The sequence below is a fragment of the Siphateles boraxobius genome, unplaced genomic scaffold, assembly GCF_051911475.1.
Source record: "Siphateles boraxobius isolate OS27281-9 unplaced genomic scaffold, OSU_SipBor_1 9, whole genome shotgun sequence".
NCBI lineage: Eukaryota > Metazoa > Chordata > Actinopteri > Cypriniformes > Leuciscidae > Siphateles > Siphateles boraxobius.
The window spans coordinates 397,983-420,191 of record NW_027509219.1 but is presented as its reverse complement, the minus strand read 5'-3'; the positions used below and the strand labels follow the sequence as shown (position 1 = coordinate 420,191).

General features: G+C 35.9%; 3 protein-coding genes across 4 annotated transcripts in view; 2 read left to right on the top strand and 1 right to left on the bottom strand.

Annotated features, from left to right (window-relative positions):
• phyhip (phytanoyl-CoA 2-hydroxylase interacting protein) overlaps positions 1 to 22,209 on the top strand; it is a 277,032-nt gene that overhangs the window by 71,288 nt on the left and 183,535 nt on the right. The gene's annotated exons all lie outside the window — the stretch shown is intronic.
• gna14a (guanine nucleotide binding protein (G protein), alpha 14a) lies at positions 2,229 to 19,535 on the top strand. Its single transcript, XM_077223712.1, has 7 exons — positions 2,229 to 2,676; positions 12,171 to 12,355; positions 13,867 to 14,021; positions 16,294 to 16,422; positions 17,230 to 17,359; positions 17,437 to 17,590; positions 18,657 to 19,535. Exons 1-7 carry the CDS (start codon positions 2,556 to 2,558, stop codon positions 18,845 to 18,847), a joined length of 1,065 nt encoding a protein of 354 aa, XP_077079827.1. The 5' UTR covers positions 2,229 to 2,555; the 3' UTR covers positions 18,848 to 19,535.
• Positions 19,238 to 22,209, bottom strand: part of vps13a (vacuolar protein sorting 13 homolog A) — a 95,311-nt gene continuing 92,339 nt past the window's right edge. For both annotated transcript variants that reach the window (XM_077223658.1, XM_077223659.1), the window contains one exon: positions 19,238 to 20,689. In XM_077223658.1, coding sequence (XP_077079773.1) covers positions 20,642 to 20,689 — 48 coding nt within the window. In that variant the 3' untranslated portion in view covers positions 19,238 to 20,641. The remainder of the gene's footprint in view (positions 20,690 to 22,209) is intronic.

The following is a 22,209-nucleotide window of genomic DNA, read 5'->3' as shown; positions in this document are numbered from 1 at the left end:
TACATAAACGACAGGTCAATGCTGACATGAGTTGTCACAGGTGTATTAAATGTGCTTGTCATTTAATTTTTGTTTATCGCTTTTCACAACACATATATTTTTCAAAGCAGCTTTACAGAAAGTATGCTTTGTCATCCTTGAGCTCCCAGTGAGCAAACTAAAGATGATTGTATAGCAAAGAACTGTGTTGCAATTTAATAATTTCAATTTTTGTTGAGCCAAACAATGGTTTGAAATTATGTATGATAACGCAAAATGATTTCTGATCACATGATCCTTCAGAAATTATTCTAACATTTTGATTTGGTGCTCAATTATTATTGGTATACAATTATTACTAATGTTTGTTTTATTATGTATAAACCAGTTTTTGCTGATAATAATCATGAATGTGTCTTGAGTATTTAATCATAATATTAGAATGATTTTTGAATGATCATGTGACACTGAAGACTGGAGTAATGATGCTGAAAATTCAGCTTTGATCACAGGAATAAATTACACTTTAAGATTTCCATTACACGAGAGTAGATGTTAAAGCTTCATGCTGATTTGTACTCGGCTTTCGCCAAGATAATCACCAACTAAGACATAGCTTTACAGTAACCTATGCTTCTCCATCCATTTACGGATCTTTCCATATGGTGATGTGAATCTCCTTCTGTCTAGTGTTAACACGCGTCAGCACACACAACGGCTGCAACCACAGTGCGGTCCCCCCATGACAACCCTCTGGATTGAGCGGAGTAGGGGACATCTCTAGGGTCTTCAAGTGGGCACCTTCCGTCCTCAGTGTTTCATCGACTAGCCCACGACACCTCAAGAGGGCTCGACAGTGACTCTGGCGTCCCAGAGTCACCCCCCTCCGTCCCCCACTCAACTCAGCCCAGCTTACTGACCTCTACTTCCCTCTTGCTGCTGAGACCTAACCACAATCTCACAATGTCTCCGCCACCCAACCATACGCGCCAACCCGTTTGACTAAGGCTGTCGAGCCCCACTGGTGCGTTAATATGCAGTTTCAGTGGCAACGGTTCCGTATGGCATACCACCTACCACAAAACACAATATCTGCCCAACCACCCGTCATTCACGCAATATACACAGGAACGTAATGACTGTAAATACTATACAACCTATACAAATAACCTACAGACTCTTCAGGTTTTCAAGAATTCAATGAAACCGTAGCATGGCGGCCTGTACACAGCCAGCTAGAATCTTTCCGTCTCAACCACAGCCAGTTGCTGCTCCTTTCTGCTGCTTCAGATAAGTTCTTTACTGTGCGACGCAACTCTTGGCAACTGAATCCGACGTCTCTGAGGAACCGGGTTGTAGAGTGTGCCACAAAACCTCGACAACCCACTTCCACTGGATAAACCTGGACTCTCCATCCTCGCTGTTCTGCTTCAGTGGCCAGATGAGCATACCGCAGTTTCTTCCTCTCATATGCCTCATCTACCGCATCCTCCCATGGCACTGTTAACTCTATCAGTTGAACAATGCGTGCTGATCCAGACCACAAAACAATATCTGGTCGTAGGTTAGTGGTGACAATCTCAGGTGGAAAAATAATAATATAATTTAAAATATATTTTAAATTGTTATAATATAAAAATAATATTAATGTTTTTGCTTTGTTTTTTTTTAATCAAATAAACAGACCTAGTGACCATAAGTCTTTTTAAGCATCATAATATAATATAATATAATATAATATGGCCAATAATATAATTGAGTGCTGTTTTGTGTGTGTGTGTGTGTGTGCGTGCTTGCTTGCGTGTGTGTGTGCATGCGTGCGTGTATAGCCTACATATACAATTCATATTTGATCAAGAGAATGAATTAGATTTCGAATTATATTTGAATATTTATTTAATAAAACAATATATTTTTATATTTATTTTAGATGCGATTAATTGCGATTAATCGGTTTGACAGCACTAAATATAGGCTAATATAGTTAATTTGATATATTTAAAAAAAATCTTTTCATATGATTCTTATGCACCAAACATCATAATGAAACGATTAAAAACGTATTTATTTATTTACTAAGTTACTTAGTCATTCTGTAGCCTATTTGAAGAGATTAGATTACCTGGAAAGTACGGTGGCATCCTACTTCCCTATTGGTGCAGGTGAAGGGTCTTTTTTTTTTTTTTTGGTGCAGGTGAAGGGTGGAGGCCAGGTGTGAGTGACAGCAGATGCCCATCAACATCATCATCACTGTCACGCGCAGGAGAAGAGTCAGTGCGCGCGCACGCTCCACAGAGCGCGTTCTGTAGCTGTCGCGTGCGTGTCTGCCCAGCTCTGCCATTCCTTCATCAGGACTGATTCAGATGAGGAGCACTTCTGCACTTCTGGACATCCAGACACAAATTCTGCTACACAGCTGGAGATTATGTTCAGTGGACTTTTAAAGGAGGAGCCCATTCATGAACTCTCAGACTGTGGTGTGGAGCAAAGGAGAAGAAAATAGCCTACATCTAACTAAAGCTGTACTATAGTGTGCTGAAGATCATCGAGAGAGAGAGAGAGAGAGAGAGAGAATCATGGCTGGATGCTGCATGTCTGCGGACGAGAAGGAAAGGCAGAGGATAAACCAGGAGATCGACAAACAACTGAGGAAAGACAAGAAAGACTCCCGGAGAGAACTCAAGCTGCTGCTCCTGGGTGAGTGACACGTGCAATATCATATAACAATGTGAGAAAGATAAGAAAAAGACGCTTTACTAATAGATAGACATATAGGCCTAGTTATTTTGTTAATATTAATATTTATTTTTAATATTTATTTGTATTTTTAGGTGATTTTATGGTGCCAAATTATATTTATGCAATAGTTATAATCCACACTTTTTGAGCATGGACCTGAAAATGAATTTCTATCCTAAACTGTAATAATTCTTGAATGTTTTGGAGCACATATATACGTTTGGTCTCTTTTTAAAGAAGACACTTGGCAGATAGTTGCTGAAGTTTCAAAAAGTTTTAAAAAGTGAACTTGAAAAAAGTTATACAATTTTACACCTATTGTTGCCTACATTTTTATATGAAATATTTTTCCAAAAAAGTTTTACTCTAAAACTGTGAGAAAATCAAAGCCATAAATCTTAAGTTGTGCTCCAAATTTGAGTCTGATATCTCAAAAAATGAGCTTTCAGTGAGAATAAGTTTGTGCGCAGTACCGAACACTTCCACTAGAGGAAATTCGCCTCCCATTCATTTCTAGTGTGTGTGTGTGTGTGTGTGTGTGTGTGTGTGTGTGTGTGTGTGTGTGTGTGTGTGTGTGTGTTAGTGTGTTCACACAGTAAGTGCCAAAATCTTTTCAAGTTTATACAATTCTGATGAAGTAAAAAATTAAAACAAAACGTAAAATTGAACTGAAAAGGACTAGAGGGTTAACTGTATTGAATGTGCACTTGTAGTGTACTTCAAACCTTAGAAGTCTATTAAAAACTGTACTGTACTTTCAGATAATATAATACTACCGAAATAAAATGCCACTTAAGTGTACTTAAAGAGAGCACACTTTTATAGCTATATCTTAACACACTTATGTACGCGTTTAAAATGGCACTTTGTAATAATGTCAAATTAAACATTTTACTTCAAAGTACATTTTAATTGATAATCTTTTGCTGTGCTTTAAAGAAAGTATTATTCAATATACATTGAAAGTTAATATATTTTAAATGAGCTAAATGGCAACTTTATCATTACAAATGTGTAATTACAAATGCATGACATACAAGTTTCAATAGAAATGACATTAAATATTAGTTTAGTTGCTTGTCAGTACACTTTAACCATATTTCAAAGACAATAGTAGTAATTATGAAATTACATATACAGATGTATCCTGCCGAAATGGGTCAAAAAACACTCTTGAGTTTAACTAATTGCATTTAATATGAATTTAAACTATAATACGTTGTCATTTAATTGTAAATAACATGCAATTAAGTCTGAGAAAGCATTAGGTTCAGTATGCTAAAGTGTAGGCCTACTTCTTTTTCACAAGGACATGCATAACCAAAATGACTGCGACACCGACATTAAAAGTCAATCATTGAGCAAAAACGTCTCAAAAAAGCTCTTGCAGCATTTGTCTGCTTATGACACATAGTTAGTGTGAGCACCCGTCCCGCTTTGCATTGTCGCAAAGGCAGAATACAAATGTTTTTATTAAGTTAGATAAACATTATATAACAGTTTCAGGTTATGTTTTAGTGTTGGTAACATGTCCCACACAAACTTATAATCGTCCCACATTTGGTTTGTTTGATGGTGGTCACCCTACACATAGTTTGGTGTTTTGAGGGGTCTGTGCCTGTCTAGATTTATAGAAAGAGGTGTGTGTCTGTGTGTGTGTGTGTGTGTGTGTGTGTTTAGCTGCTGCGACACCGTTTTACACAGCAGTTCCTGGCCGCACAGACACTGTCTCTGGTCTCGCTATGCAAAAGCATGCAAAGCAGAACCCGCAGTGAACTCTACAGAAACTTTCCTCAACAGCACTGCCTCCCTCAACACACTCATTTCCAAAGGCACGATCACACGGAGAAATGGCTGTTGTGTTTTGTCATGCATGTCATTTATAATTGTAACAGCGTTTCATTGATGCGCACCTGTGCAGAGTGTGTGAGCTGAACCTGTCTCCCGGTAGATTCATTACGACACTGACCACATTAAGAGCTCGGCCCTTGAGACAGACCCCACGAAAGCTCAAAACAAGCATCACACACACAACACACTCGCGTTTACTGTTACCGGTGAGCATTGAGTTTCCTTTACATGTCAAACATGAGTCTATTGTATGACCGTGGGTTTTATTATGTAAAACATAACATTTGCATTGGGATGTCACAAGCGTGTGTGTTTTGTGTACAAAAGTCAAGTGCTTTTAGGTGTGACCAGTACTTTACAATTCAAGTCTTTATAAACATATTTTGGCAACACTTTACAATAAGGTTCATTAGTTAACATTAGTTAATGTATTAACTAAGATGAACTAACCATGAGCAATACATTTGTTACTGTATTTATTAATCTGTGTTAATGTTAGTTAATAAAAATACAGCTGTTCATTGTTTGTTCATGTTAGTTCACAGTGCATTAACTAACGTTAACAAGATTTTAATCAAGTATTAGTAAATGTTGAAATTAACATTAACAAATATTAATAAATGGTGCATAAGTGGAGTATTAGTTCATGCTAATTAATGTAGTTACATAGTGAACCTTATTGTAAAGTGTTACCCATATTTTATTAGAAAGACTTTGTTCTTTGGGGAATGACAGTACAGTAATATAAAACACAATCGTGTCATTAACAGATACTACTCCAAAAACAATAGTTTGGAAATCAAAAAGTAGATTTAATAGTGTATGTTTGGAATAATTAAGATTAAACAAAGGCTGTGTTTATTTGATTAAAAGTACAGTAAAAACACTAATATTGTGAAATATTATTGCAATTTAAAATAACAGTTTTCTATGTGAATATATTGTAAAATGTAATTTATTCTTGTGATCAAAGCTGAATTTTCAGCATCATTACGCCAGTCTTCAGTGTCACATGATCCTTCAGAAGTCATTCTGATTGGCTGCTCAGCTATTACTAATTATTATTGGTACTCAATTATTAATAACGGTTCTTATTATTATCAGTGTATGAATGCTTAATATTTTTGTTGAAACCATGATACATGTTTTAAGGATTATTTGATGAAAAGGAAAGTTCAAAAGAATAGCATTTATTTGATATGGAAATCTTTTTTTATATACATGTAAATGTTTTTATGCATCAGTTTATTGCATCATTATTGAATACAAGCATTAATTTCTTTCTTTTTGTATCTTACTTGCCCCAAACTTTTATCATGGTTTCTACAAAAATATAACGCAGCAAAAACTGTAAGTAAATTGTCATAATATTTTACAATTTTTATCAAATAAATGCAGCCTTAAAAATAAAAAAATGTAAATCTATTTCAAACTGTTGTCCTGTTTATATTGATAATTATTTTGTCATTTCTACATGTGAAAGTGAACAACATGACTTTTGACACGAGTCACTCTGTGATTGTTTACTAATTATTATTACAATCAAGATTTCAAAAACATAATCTTTAATCACATGAATTGTAAACTCCTATAGACTTCATGGTGAAATGCATTTCTGCCCTTTTCCATTGAACATTATTATAAAGCCGATAAATCTCAGGACTCTTGGTTTCGAAGTGAAATCATTCAAATCTGCTCATTTTCATTTGTGTAAAGCATCGCAATGTCACTACGACTTTCTCGAGACTCTAATTCATGCAAACTGGAGAATGGTTGAATGGAGAACGGCCCATTTTCATGTCAAATTTTAAAGCAGGACCCAAAATGAACTTTTTGCCACACCTTTTGCCAGACAAATTTGTATCATTTCATTAAGTATTGTAGATTTACCTTATGGCAAACAAAATATAATAAAAAAGAGCAGTAAAAAACCTTGCTTTATTGCTCAATACAAAATTCAGTAAAAGGCATAAAAGTATAGGAGCTTTTCTTCAGTTGCAGAACGTTTGAATTTCTTAGATTTTATTGTCATTTAAAATTATAAATGTAATTGTTACTGTATCAATCGGCAAAGACGGTTTTAACTCGCATTTGGATGCAAACTAAAATCGAGCTTTATTTTAACATGCCTGAAGCTATAAGTATGCATTATTATTGATATACTAAATTACTTTGTAATTTCACCAAACCAACTTGCAGAACACACACCCATCTTCCATTGGGTGGAAAAACAAATGGCCACGCCCCCCAACTCACACCATTGGTTGAGCCAGTGTTGCTGTGTCTGAGTTTATCATGCATTATTTAGCATGCATTATCATTGATATGCCGTTATAGTTTTTGTTAATATTCTCATTTCATTTTTATGTTTTCACTTTAATTTTAGAAATGAAAGCCTTATGTTTCTGTTAAATGGCTGGTAAATAATTCAAGATGTATTTTTGCTCTAAAAAACTTGGAATCATCGTTGAAGAAATATGTGTAATGAAGCTGGTAAAACTGCAAGAAATATGAACTCTGAATGATTACTGAGCGCTATGTAATGTCTGATTTATATAGTCATTACACTGCAGAAGTAACACAAACCTTCAGCGTCTAGAAAGTGAACTTCTCTCAGACAGCTGTAAAAGTGTCAAACATCAGCCGCCGGCGAGCAGAAAACACAACTTATTCTTATTCATTTATATCACGCCTTATCGTCAGACTGCAGAAAGCATGAACGCATGTTGAAGAAGTATGCATTAGAGAGTTAATGCTCTGCTGAGTGTCTTTGTCTTTAAGTCTCAATTTAGCCTAAATCTGACCTGGGAATATACATACACTGTATATTTTGAGTCTTTATGTAGTCAAACCGTAATGCCGCAACTCTCAAAAATAAAATATTATTAGTAAGTGAGTGCGTAGTGAGGTTTGAAGTATGCTTGAAGAATGGCTTTAGTGTGGAGACTCTCAGTGCACTCAGGGATTGTTTATTGGCCCAGGGCAAGACAGATATTCTGCCACACGACACTTTAAACAAAACTCACTGAAACACACACACCGTCTCTATCTATCACCCCTCTGTCCTTTCTGTCTGCCGGGTGAAACAACTGCAATTTGTTCATCATTACTTTCCACAAATATACATTGTTATTTCATGTTTGACATTTTGAACTGAGAGAGAGAAAGAGAGAGAATAAAAAAAAATGTAATCACCATTTTGCATTTGTTAATTTAAAGATGGCCTATTATGTTATTTTACATGTTCATCTATCTTTAGTGTGTAATGTTGCTGTTTGAGCATTAAAGGTGCAGTGTGTAGCTTTTGGCGACATCTAGCGGTTCGGTTGCGAGTTTACACTAAGGGCTCAGCCCACCGCTCACCCCTCCCTTTCGAAGAAGCTAAGGTGGCTAAAAGGGGACAAACATCGTCGTCTGAGACAGCAGAGAATAGCCAGAGTAAACCAAGTTTCTGTACCACAGTCCATTATAAACCACATCATGGATAAAGTTTACAAAGCCATAGTCCGGTGAGGATCAAGGGTCTTAATACGTAATATAATAATAGTAATTAGTTGATTGTCTCACGAACGTAACCAGCACATTTCTCCCCACATAGCAAACCCATAATACAGCAAGGGAGAAGAACCACATGAAACTATGCAACTGTATATTTTTTCTAACAGGGTAGTAAAAGTTTAGCTGGCTAATATGAGCTGTTACTGTGGCTGAGCTGGTTAAAGCGTTAAGCCTTGTTTATACTCGACGCGTCCGCATGAGCCCAAAGGTGCGTGCGGCAAAAATAACGTGATTGTAACAGCGCGCGCGCCTCCGCATCCCCTAGACACCATTTACTACACACAATAGGCTTTTTTTCTCTGATTTTGGAAACTCGATTGACTTAAAATGCTTCCAAGATCGACGGGTTGGTGATTCCTGTAACTGTTTTACGGTCAATGACAAGAGTACTAATCAGCTGTCTCACGAACGTAACCAGCACATTTATCCCCACATAGCAAAGCCATAACACAGCGAGGGAGAAGAATTAAGTTACATGAAACAATCCAACTACATATTTACACCACTGACAAGGGAAAAGTCACTACTCACGGTGTTTATGGCTAGCTTCTAGCTTTCTGCGGCTTCTCTTTCAAGGTAGTGACGAAACGCGCTCTGTAACGCTGTTTGTTCGCTGTCGGCTACGGTAGAAACATGACGTCACAATATGGCGACCTTCATAGAAGGGGATTCCCGCGCCTATGTAGATATAAATGTCTCACTCTAAGGTAATAAAAACATTATGGTTTATTAAGTAAGTTCTTTATACACCACTGAACACATAGTTATGGATGTCATACTGCATTTCTGTTAATAGATACTCAAAATGTTTACACATTGCACCTTTAAAAAACTCTGCAAAGTTCTAGCTATTCTCTATATCAGTGTCAGTGTTTCTGAACTCCTGAAATAACTCCATTGTAGTCTTGAGTTTCTTCAGGGAACGAACACGTCACAATATTCCTCATTTAAATAATTCATACGCAGAATAAAGGGGCGGGGCCTGGTTGAGTTAGTTAGTAGTGTGTTAAACTGGTGGTTATGGTAAGGTGCGCGACATTTCCCAAACACACTCGAAGCACTCGACCAATCACAACACACTGATCCAGCCGACCAATTAGAGCACAGTGTGCTTTTCAGAAGGAGGAGCTTCATAGAGACAGGAAGTACACAGAGCGTTACTGACAGACTGGGGCTTTGTGTAACTCCACTTTTAGACTTACACTGGTAACTTCCCTAAGCACTTCCCTAAGGAATCCCCACCGCCATTTGGAGTGTACTCAACTTCGTCAAGTTTGCGGGGGATGTTTATTTGGACTGACTCTCGATCCCTCAAATTTGACATAGAGAGTGAGTCTACTCAATATGTACACTTAGATCCATAGACCACAATGCACCATGATTGTGATGTCACAACAGATCGCACACATGATATTGGAGTTATTTTGACATTAAACCGCTTAATACTTGTACTAGCTACCAAAGCCTGACTGTTTTACAAAGTTATAGTTGTTACACATTTTCGTTGCAATTGTTTTAGATTTCCTCCAACAGCCCAAGCATAAATACAGGCCTGAATGGTGCGTAAAACAGATTAATAAGGGAAAAAAAACTGTAAATAATAAATCAGCTCTATAGCAGATCAGGGGCTTAGTGCACACATTTGAAAGGGTTTCGCCAGTAGTGGGTACTTGAAAGCAATGAAGTACATCCAAATGAACGAGATAGAGCGAAGATGGCAACTTAAACACAGCCTGGGAAAAGGGTTGCTGGAGTAATGTCAAATATGTTCAACATTCAAGTATTCTAGTAAACCCTAAACACGAAATCAAGACATAATAGGTCCTTTTTAAATCTAGACTGTAATTTCACCCAACAGACTTGCAGAACACACCCCCATCTTCCATTGGTTGGAAAAACAAATGGCCACGCCCCCAACTCACACCATTGGTTGAGCCAGTGTTGCCTAGTCTTGCCTTTTGGGAGTTTAGAATTAGTTTATCATGCATTATCATTGATATACATATATTGATATATATATGTTTGTTTTTGTTAATATTTAAAAATTCTGTTTTCACTTTAATCTTAGTTAAAGTTTTAATAATTTTGTTGTTTGTTTTTGCCGTTTCTCAAAAATATTTCCAGTTTATTTAGTTTTAACACTAAATGAAAATGAGAAATGTAGTCCCTCCAGAAAAACGTGATTATGCGATCGCATGATTCAATGAATAATCAGCCAAAGTCCGCATTTTTAAGCGGGGGGGGCGCATTTTTTCAAATACGCCACACTCTCGCCGCATAAATTGCCGATTTCCGCGCAAAATATGCGGGGCTTGCATGATTTCATAATCTTCGGATTTTCGTTGCTAAAAAGTCACATAATCTTAGCAGAAAGTTGAAAAATGTTGCGTTTCCTTCACACAAGAGCATCCCTGTTGCCATGGGAACGCTATGAAGTGTCGTAATTACGCGACGTGAACGTCATCGAAAAGCTGTAAAACAAGAAGCACACATTTTATTTTTTTATATTTTATTTATTTTCATTTTTACAGAAGTTGTAGCATATCGCTTTTGTAAAGCTACAGAACTTGTTTGACTCATCAATGTCTTGTAAGTTTGAGCCATGTGTTTATTAAGGTCTGAAATAAAACAAGATGAACTTAAATATTCCAGCACTTTCTGTGATGTGTTATGCTTGCTTATCATAGGAAGTAATAAGAAATGACTCTTTACATTAAGGTAGTGGCCTAGTGAGAACAGGGTGTTGGGTGAATACCTTTTTTTTTCTCTTTTTCATCAAACCGTAATTTTTGCAAGTTCCCGCAATTTCATCGCATAAAATTGCATAAATATCCTGCATTTTTTAAGAAAACGTGCCGCATATTCAAGGATTTTTGCCAGCAACAATCACAAAAAAAACTCTGCATTTTTCTGGAAGGACTGAAACTTTGCAACTAGGTGAAATAAAATTAGTAATTTTATTTTAGCTTTTTTTTTTAATGTTTTTTGTTTTTAATGTTTTTAGTTAGCGATAATAACCCAGGCTGCACTTATATTTCCCTCTCCTCACTGTAACATGACACTATTTGAAATGATCCTCAGATTTGCATCGTACTGCTGTCCTGAGTAAAGACACAGCAGCTGGAGAATATAAACACAACTCTGGCAAGACACACATTCAGTGTGTCGAACATAATCATCTCAGTCATGTCGCTACAGTAGCCAAACACTAAACAGATTTACCTTTTGTTCATCTCTGAGGAAAATATACAAATGAGAAGCGGCCAGATTCAATCCAACCATTTGTGTTATTAATCAAAGCCACAAAAGCAAAGTCATTATAGTTGCTCATTTATTAAAGAATGCATTGAAGTTTAATTATTATAGTGGTCTATATTCATTTGTGGATTCTGGAATTGGTATAGCATTATTGATACTGATATTAGTTATTAACTGATGGTAATAATTTCAAAATGACCCACATTTTTATATACCGTTCATAAGTTTGCGGTCAGTTTTTTGACAGAAGTCTCTTATTCTCACCAAGGCTGCATTTATTTGATCAAAAATATACTAAAAACAGTAATATTATAAAATATTATTACAATTTAAAATACCGGTAGATGTTTTCTATGTGAATATATTGTGAATTATAATTTATTCTTATTTTCAGCATCATTAGTCCAGTCTTCAGTGTCACATGATCCTTCAGAAATCATTCTGATATGGTGATTTGATGCTCAAGAAACATTTCTGATTATTATCAATGTTGAAAACAGTTTTTGTAACATTGTAAATGTTACAAAACTTGTTCAATCTAATTTGTCCTTGCAGAATAAAAGTACTTATTTTCTTTCAGCCAGTACAAACTGTTTGAAACTTTTTTATGACTAATTATAGTTTGTAGATTAGAACTGAAAGACCTTCACTCTTACAAAGATGTACAATGGTATTTTGATCATTTACATGGCAGCTTACATGGTAGTTTGTCCAAAAACATGGTAATACAGTTGTATTTTTTAGTTTAGAAACAAAATGATTTATTTGTCTTTTCTCTTTTGTAGGCACAGGTGAGAGTGGCAAGAGTACATTCATCAAACAGATGAGGATCATTCATGGCTCGGGTTATACTGATGAAGATAAGAAGGGCTTCATTAAACTCGTCCATCAGAACGTGATCAGCGCCATGCAGTCCATGGTCAGAGCGATGGACATGATCAAGATCGCTTATGCTAAACCAGAGAACCAGGTAACACACACACACACACACACACACACACTCACACACACACTCACACACACACACACACACACACACACACACACACACACACACACACACACACACACACACACACACACACACACACACACACACACACACACACACACACACACACACACACAAATCTGAAGAGTGGAGAAAGAACATTCTGATCAATTTGAAGCTTTCTTGATCAGTTTTTAGGCGTGCTCTGATGTCCACACATCCCAAGGGTTAAAGTAGGAAGTTTAATTATAAACTTTAATAATTTTATCAATAGGCAATAATTTTATCCCTTAAAACTCACCATTGATCACCAAAAGTACACATCTAAAAGTTTTTTCTTTGAAAAAAAATTCTTCATGCCTTAAAATAGGTTGACTGTAACTCGACACCCTTGCCTCATTAAGTATTTGCGGTTCTATGAATAAACAAATGAGCCCCGCCTCCACTCAGATCCTCTCGTTGACGATCACACGTTGATCTGATTGGTTACAAGGTAGTTTGTGACGTCAGAAACACCAGCGATTTCAAACCGTGTTTTTGAGACTGTCTTTGGTAAACTGCAGTTTTAAGGAGAAAATACTCAGCAATGCTGTCGACTTATGAATTTACACATGGTTTGTCTTAAAACATATTAAAAACACCACATAGACATATAAACAACATTACAAGCTTGATTTTCACCACAGGGGGACTTTAAAGGGATAATGCACCCAAAAATGAACATTTATTTATCAGTAATCATTTACTCACCCTCATGTTTCTCTAAAACTGTATGACTTTCTTTCTTCAGTGAAACAACAAAAAAAGAAAAAGATAGTCAACAGAGTCCATTGTTGTTTTGGACCCCATTGAGTTTCATTGTCTGGACAAAAACTGTTGAAACATTGTTCAAAATATTTTATTTTGTGTTCCATGGAACAAGGATTTAGAATGCAGTTTGGAATTGCATGAGGTTGAGTAAATGATGTCACAATTGTCTTTTTTTTCTAGAAAATTTAACATGGATAACCACTCAAATATAAATGTACTTATTATTGCGCCACCTAGTGTTGAACAGATTTGTGCACGTGGGTCGCGTCAGACACCATCCTGACAAATCTTTTTGGTTTGCAGTTTTTAAATCTGAAAAATAATGCTCACAATCTTCTCTGCCAGGACTCCTAAAAATCTGCTAGTGAAACAAGACAAAATATATGTTTCTATCTATTATCTAATGCAATTTTGCTTCTCAATATATTTATCTTGTTTGAAGGAGGCTTAAAAACATCAGGAATTCATTTGGGTCATTGCGTATTTAATGAACGAATTTGAGTTTGTTTAACTTTGATATCATGCTTTTTATATTCACCTGTATTACTTCCTGTTTATATGCTCTGCTCCACTTGACTCATTAATTGGCTGTTTTATGCACTGGGTTTCTTGACCGGACACTCTCATTGGTCCCCTGGGAGTTGGTGGTGAATCCTGATTGGCTGTGCTTGTCTCTACAGGCTCATGCTACATTGGTGAATGATACTGAGGTGGATAAGATCATGAGTTTGGATGAGAACCAAGTGAACGCCATCCGAAGTCTATGGAATGACTCTGGGATTCAGGAATGCTACGACCGCCGTCGAGAGTATCAGCTTACTGACTCTGCCAAATAGTCAGTCTTGTAATTGTGAACCAATTAAAACTATAATCTCTGTGTTTTTGACATACGTTTGTTATTTGGTCATAAATGTTACTGCGAGCTCTGCAGACACTAGAAATAATGCTTATTATGGAAAAGAATATACTTTAAGTTTGAACTGAATGTAATGTTTTCTGACACTTAATTGCGTGCAATTTGCAATTAATTGAAATGTATTATAGTTTAAATTTATATTAAATGCACTTAGTTGAACTAAGGAGGTTTACTTAAGTACTTTAAATGTTAAAATGTTAAAATGTACTACCAAATGTACTGACAAGCAGCTATGGTAATTTAAATGACACTTTAATGACATTTCTATTGAAACTTGTGTGTCAATGTATTAAATATATTTATTACACAGTTGTTATTTACACAAGTTACATTTTAAGTGCAGTTTAACAATTCCGTGCATTTAAAATATATGAACTTTCAATGTAATATCAAATAAATAGTTATACAGTTAAAATTATAATTAAGTGCTTTACAGGTGCTTTAGTTTGTAAGTCAACACATCAAAATAAGCGTAATTCTGTAAAGCACAGCAAAATATTATTAAAGGTGCAATGTGTAAAGATTTTGAGTATCTATTAACAGAAATGCAGTATGACATCCATAACTATGTGTTCAGTGGTGTATAAAGAACTTACTTAATAAACCATAATGTTTTTATTACCTTAGAGTGAGACATTTATATCTACATAGGCGCGGGAATCCCCTTCTATGAAGGTCGCCATATTGTGACGTCATGTTTCTACCGTAGCCGACAGCGAACAAACAGCGTTACAGAGCGCGTTTCGTCACTACCTTGAAAGAGAAGCCGCAGAAAGCTAGAAGAAGCTAGCCATAAACACCGTGAGTAGTGACTTTTCCCTTGTCAGTGGTGTAAATATGTAGTTGGATTGTTTCATGTAACTTAATTCTTCTCCCTCGCTGTGTTATGACTTTGCTATGTGGGGATAAATGTGCTGGATACGTTCGTGAGACAGCTGATTAGTACTCTAGTCATTGACCGTAAAACAGTTACAGGAATCACCAACCCGTCGATCTTGGAAGCATTTTAAGTCGATCGAGTTTCCAAAATCAGAGAAAATAGCCTATTGTGTGTAGTAAATGGTGCTAGGGGATGCGGAGGCGCGCGCGCTGTTACAATCACGTTATTTTTGCCGCACGCACCTTTGGGCTCATGCGGACGCGTCCAGTATAAACAAGGCTTAACGCTTTAACCAGCTCAGCCACAGTAACAGCTCATATTAGCCAGCTAAACTTTTACTACCCTGTTAGAAAAAATAAACAGTTGCATAGTTTCATGTGGTTCTTCTCCCTCGCTGTATTATGGGTTTGCTATGTGGGGAGAAATGTGCTGGTTACGTTCGTGAGACAATCAACTAATTACTATTATTATATTACGTATTAAGACCCTTGATCCTCACCTGACTATGGCTTTGTAAACTTTATCCATGATGTGGTTTATAATGGACTGTGGTACAGAAACTTGGTTTACTCTGGCTATTCTCTGCTGTCTCAGACGACGATGTTTGTCCCCTTTTAGCCACCGTAGCTTCTTTGAAAGGGAGGGGTGAGCAGTGGGCTGAGCCCTTAATGTAAACTCGCAACCGAACCGCTAGATGTCGCCAAAAGTCACACACTGCACCTTTAAAACAATGATTACTTTAAGGAAACACTTATAATTTGACCTTATTTCAAAGTGCACTTTTTAAGTCTACTTAAGTGTGTTAAACATAGTCATAAAAGTGTGTCTTCTATACAGTAAGTACACTTAAGTGGCCTTTTATTTCAGCCTTTTATTTTATTTCCGGCTATAACAAATAGGTTATTAATAACTTATTCTTTTTAAGTTTTGAGTTAAGTTCTGAGTTTTTGAGTTAATATAACATTTTTTATTGAGTGAAATGAACTTTATTGAACTCATTTCGTTTAGTGACTTAGAGTGTTAGGTTTTACAGTGTACAGTTTGTTTAAAAATATACTTTTAAGATGTGAAGTACACTACTCCTAAGTGTACTAAGCACTAAGTGTGCATTCAAAACATTTAGTGTACTTCTTTTACACAAGTATTAGAAGTGTGTTTAATTGAATCACCTGCATTTCTCTAAACATCTAGAATGTGTGTGTGTGTGTGTGTGTGTGTGTGGTATTATGATGTAAAACTCTCTGTGTGCCACTTTGATCAGCTCTGGCCATGACTTGACCACAGTTTTTGTGTTTTCGTCCCGTATAACAGCTACCTGAGTGATCTGGATCGGATTTCAGATGCTGCGTATGTTCCCACAGAGCAGGATATCCTGAGAGTCAGGGTTCCCACTACAGGAATCATCGAGTATCCCTTCGACCTGGAGAACGTCATCTTCAGGTGACTCTCTTAATATACCACATCAGGGTTTTGCCATGCATCAGCATCAGCACAGGAAAATTAATTCTGCTGTACATCCAACTTGATCAAAATCCACAATACTCAGGGCAAGATTTTATTAATCAGGTTAATTTATTAATTAAAGGGATAGTTCACCCAAAAATGAAAATTTTGTCAGTAATTACTCTCCCTCATGTTGTTCAACCCTGTAAGACCTTCGTTCATCTTCGAGACATGAATTAAGATATTTTTGATTAAATCTGAGAGCTGGATCACTCCTTCATAGGCTTCTAAGGGATTGACACTTGTTCCCCGAAAAGTTATTAAAGACATCGTTAAAATACTCCAAGTGACTACAGTGGCTCAATCTTAAGTTTATCAAGCGGCGAGAATACTTTTTGTGCGCAAAAACAAACAAAAATAACAACTTTATTAAAACTATTCATTTCCTTCTCTGTGGGCCTCGAGTCAGTTCACTAGTGTAACAGCGTAAGCTTCTGTTGTTGTACGTCACATGTAGGCTCAGTATTGGCCGACACTGGTCATGGGGGTGATGCGTGTGACGTACAACAACAGAAGCGCTGCGCTGTTACACTAGTGAACTGACTCGAGGTATTTTTGCGTAGTGTTTATAAAATCCAAACTGCCATTTTAATTTGTCGGCGGAAGTTTTCAAATATTTGTAATATAAAACCTATGAAAGGGAACCCTTCTGGTTTGCATTGCATATGTATGTAATAACGGAACAGCTTTATCTATGTCATGTTTAATTGCTGAAATGCTCATTGCTGCTGCTGACCTCATCAGGATGGTGGATGTCGGGGGTCAGAGGTCAGAGCGCAGGAAGTGGATTCACTGCTTTGAGAACGTCACCTCCATCATCTTCCTGGTGGCGCTGAGCGAGTACGATCAGGTCCTCGCTGAATGTGACAATGAGGTCAGGCTCACGCTGAGGTCCACTGTTCTCTCGTTCTCTAACTGACTGCATGCTCACCTGTGTTTTCTGTGTCCCAGAACCGCATGGAGGAGAGTAAAGCTTTGTTTAAAACCATCATCACTTATCCTTGGTTCCAGCAGTCGTCTGTGATTCTCTTTCTTAATAAGACAGACATCCTGACGGAGAAGATCGTTCACTCTCACCTGGCCACATACTTCCCAGAATTCACAGGTGAGTCGTTGATAGCAGTTTACATGCTATAGTACTCATTCTATAGTACTTATTTTATGTACTTACTTCATGAGCGCTAAAAAAGTATGTTATATATATTATGAATGTAATCTGTTGTCATTATCATGTGACCTATCAGCACAGTGTCATTCATAAATCCTCTCCCGTAGCCTCATGGGATATTAAAGTGTCCATCAAATACACACTTCAGAATCTCAGCGGGAGTAGTAGATCATCCGGGACTCTTTTATGAGACCTGTGAGTTCAGACATAATTATTTTGTCACATAGTCTATATAGTAGAGAAGTGTGTGATTTCGGACGCAGCCCGGGAGTCTCATCATGTGATTGCTCTTATGGCAGGAATAATGAATCATCTCCAATCAGATATTTTGTTAAAGATAAACTGCAAGATTATTAATGTATGGATCATTTTCATATAAAGTTGTCCATAAATCTAGTTTAAAACATAGAGACTATTTGTCTCATGATGATTTCATATGGTTTTGAACATTTTATACCTTTTTTTTAAGTGGTGTAACCATGAAGTAAATATATTTTTCATTAATATCATACATGATTCAGTCATAAGTATCAAGTTTCAACAAAGTTGTGCCTCATAATATTTTACAGCCAGAACTAGCCTCAAACTATGTATATATATAGACAGTATGTGTATATATATATAGTTCTTTAAATGTAGTTTTTATTTTGAACATATTATACATTTTGAACTATGTTTTAAACCCATATATATATATATATATATAGTTCTATATACAGTATAGTTCTTAAAATGTATGTAACGTTTTTCTTTTTTATCTTTTGAAAATGTTTTTAATATATTACATATAATATGATAATATAATTTGAAGAGATTCAGGCCTTTAACCACCCTGACATTTTCAAATATAAAAAAATCAATTTTAATTCAGAAATAAAAACATGCTAATCACAGAAAATTTGTATTCAAGTCATTGCATTTTTAATGAATTCTTAAATAAATGGATATCACAAAAAAAACCAAGCATGACATCATTGACCCACAGATTACTTTTGTTTTTCAGGCCCCCAAAATGATCCAAAGTCAGCCCAGGAGTTTATCCTCAAGATGTACCAGGAGGAGAACGAAGACAAAGACAAAACCATCTACTCTCACTTCACTTGTGCCACGGACACGGAGAACATCCGGCTGATCTTCGCCGCGGTCAAAGACACCATCCTGAGACACAATCTCAAAGAGTTCAACCTGGTTTAAAACCAGTAGAGTTAGCGCTCACTTTATCTTAACATTGTTCTGAGGACGTAGAGAAAGAGAATGTCTAATGGATTAGATGTGGACTGGGTTCCTGAAAACAAGCCTTAATGCACTATTACAAGAATCAGCCTTCTTTAGGTCGTGTAATAGATGGATAGATTACATCGACAACAGATGCTGCCATTGTGTTCTTCATGCAAGAAGAGTTTACAAAGCATGTGATGTAAAATAGATCAAAGTCTTGAAAACTGCTTGTATAAGAGCTTTTAAAGCCACAGTAGAGGGAAAAGTTTACGTTAATGTGAAAACTTATTCTAGATTTTTTTTTGTAACGCATACATGCTCTGAAGTTGCTATATGTAGTTATTTTAACACAAGCCTGAATCATGATTGGTCATTTGTAGAAAATCGTTTTATTTTATTATTTGTAAAAAATAATTTACAAGCATTTACTGACATTTATTTGGTGTCAGATTTTACATTTGTTAATGATATTTCTCATCCTTAACATGCATATTTCATAAAACACAGCCACTGAACTCAGTCGTAGTGAAACTCTTTACTTTACCTCAGTGCGTTTACTAGCGGTTGAAAGCTCGTTCAAGCTGTAATGAATGCCTGAAGTGCCTTTAAACTGTAATGTCTTTATCTCCTTTGATAATATTTATTAAACAAGGATATACAGCCATATGTTGTTACTCAATTAATTCCAATAAAAAAAGTCAAAATTCAAAATACATTTATTAAATATCCATGATCAATTAAAAATGACAAGGAAATTAAATTTCATGCCTTTAAAGTCAACATGATATGCTATTCACAATTCTCACAATTTTATTTTCCTAACTTCATGCATTTCCAATTGAAACTAAATATGCATGATAAAAATGTAGAATCAAAGTATAGATTCATGTGCAATAGATGCACATTTTGTCCCAGAAATATTTATTTGAGCCACTTGGAAACTTCATGTATCCCATCAACTTACCACTGTTTGATTTTATTGCTGTAACCGTTATTATATTAACATTAAATCACTGCATTAACTATTGGCAAGATTTTAGAAAGGCAGCCTGAAACAGTGACTGAACAGCTGCTTGCCTATTGGTTTACATCATTTACAGGTCAATAAATAGAGTTTCATGTCGACTTTAATGTCAAATCATTCAACATTCATTAAGTAAATGGACCACAGATAAATATTAAAGGTTGCATATTTGTGTAATGTTACAGTTGTACAGGTGTGTCAGCACTTGCTGAATAGAGTTTACTGCTGACTAAGACGAGCTGTAGAATCAATTAAATAGACACTGAGAAACAAAATAAAATTTCATGCAAAGCCACACATTAAAAACATCCCAGCTCTCCTGTACATACAGTAAGAGATTACCATTTTCATACACTCCTGGTCATTTTTGATTAAACGCCACATGTAAAGACAATTAATATGCATACAGTGTATTGGTCTTTATTGATACATTTATAAAACAACACCTTCCTTTAGTGTGAGTTTTGTTAAGAGACGTCAGACTTGCACGTGGTTCGAGTCGCTGAACTGCGTGTCGAGGCACATTGTAAAGGACATAATATGTAAATGAGTTTTGCAAATTAGGGATTGGACAGATTGAGCTTTGACAGCGGGTCAGGACTGAAAATACAATGTAATGTAATCCGAACACAAGCACACAGTCTAACAGTCATTACCGTGTTCAGTGGATGACCGTTGCATTGTGGGTATATTGTCAGATGGCACACTGCAAAAGCAGCATAAAGGCACACAGCAGCTTTAACTGGTTACTTCGACAGACTCTCCCTGGCATCTTCCAGCCTGGCAAGAACCCACTGAGGACGACAGAAACACATCATTAAACTGATGCATGGATACAAACATTCACACGCATTCACATGCAAAAATCACGTGGCAAAACAAAACGTTTGTGGAAAGAAATACAGCCCTTTAACCCCGGTGTACCTTCTGGGTCTTTTTTGACCCAGGTGAGTTTAAAATTAAGAATATACACTTCATCTTAAGTTTGTTCAAAATGTCTCGGGTTTCCACAAAACATAAATATGTACAAAATATTTTTGAGAGATTTAACGATACTTGTTTATATTAATATAATACGCGTCAAATTTGACAGGGGGAAATTTTGCGAGGGGTTAATGGAGATTCATGTTCTGTTGAAAGACAATAAACAGATGATTTTACTGTATTTAATTTAACATTTTACAGTATTACCAAATAACAATAATAACCATGGGAAAAAATATGCATAATACTTTTAATTATAAACAAGCTTGAAATCTTCTGGGACTTTTATTTTGAAAAGTCTATATATGTAGATAAAATATGCACTCTTACAATCTTCTAAAACCTATTACAATACAAACATTAAATACAAAGATTTTTATAATTCATCAACAGTCGATCACAAGCAATCGCTTGGCATAAATGCACAGTATTGACTTTGAACGTGCAGCGCCAAAGAAATGTTAGTTTTTTGTTTTTTTTTTACTTCAGAATGGTAAAAACTTTTGGCACTTTCTGTGAGAACACACACACACACACACACACACACACACACACACACACACACACACACACACACACACACACACACACACACACACACACACACACACACACACACACACACGCACACACACACACACGCACACACACACACACACACTTCCTCCAGTGGAAGCGTTTGGTACTGCAGCCAAACATATTCTCACTGAAAGCAAATTTTTCTGAGATATCAACCTCAAATTTGGAACACAGCTTGTTTAGATTTATGGCTTTGATTTCCTCACAGTTTTACAGTAAAACATGTTTTTGGAAAATATATATTTCATAAAAATAAAAAAAATAAAAAATAGTATTTTTGTGCATTTTTCATAATAAATAAATTCTATAACTTTTTAAAGTTCACTTTTTAAAACTTTTTTCACTTCAGCAATAAGTGTCGTCTTTAAAAAGAGGCCAAACTTAAACTGTCGTAAATCTTGAATGCTTTATAAATTATGAATGCGTAAATATAATTTAGTATCATAAATTCCCCTAAAAATACATTATATTAAATAAAAAAACATTATCTACTGAAATATACTTTCACTGAAAATGTTTAGTCATTTTTCCACGTGAACAGCACTAGAGGGTTATGAAATTATTGCAATTCCTTAATTCAGTTCCCAAGATTGAAAATCTCCTAAAATAATCAATAAGACATCTGATATACCATTTACGATATTATTTTGGACTTTTTATGACCTTAAATGTGATGAAACTCAATTGTAGAGTTTTGATTGAGTGGTGCGAAGCGATTAGGGTTGCAAAGGAGCGGAAAATTTCGGAAACT

Bases quoted from the DNA above. Each gene is read 5' to 3' on its own strand.
- gna14a (XM_077223712.1), top strand. From the start codon at position 2,556: ATGGCTGGATGCTGCATGTCTGCGGACGAGAAGGAAAGGCAGAGGATA. The intron at 12,356-13,866 runs GTAACACACACA...TTGTCTCTACAG, and splicing joins ATGCTAAACCAGAGAACCAG to GCTCATGCTACATTGGTGAA. The intron at 14,022-16,293 runs GTCAGTCTTGTA...CCCGTATAACAG, and splicing joins CTTACTGACTCTGCCAAATA to CTACCTGAGTGATCTGGATC.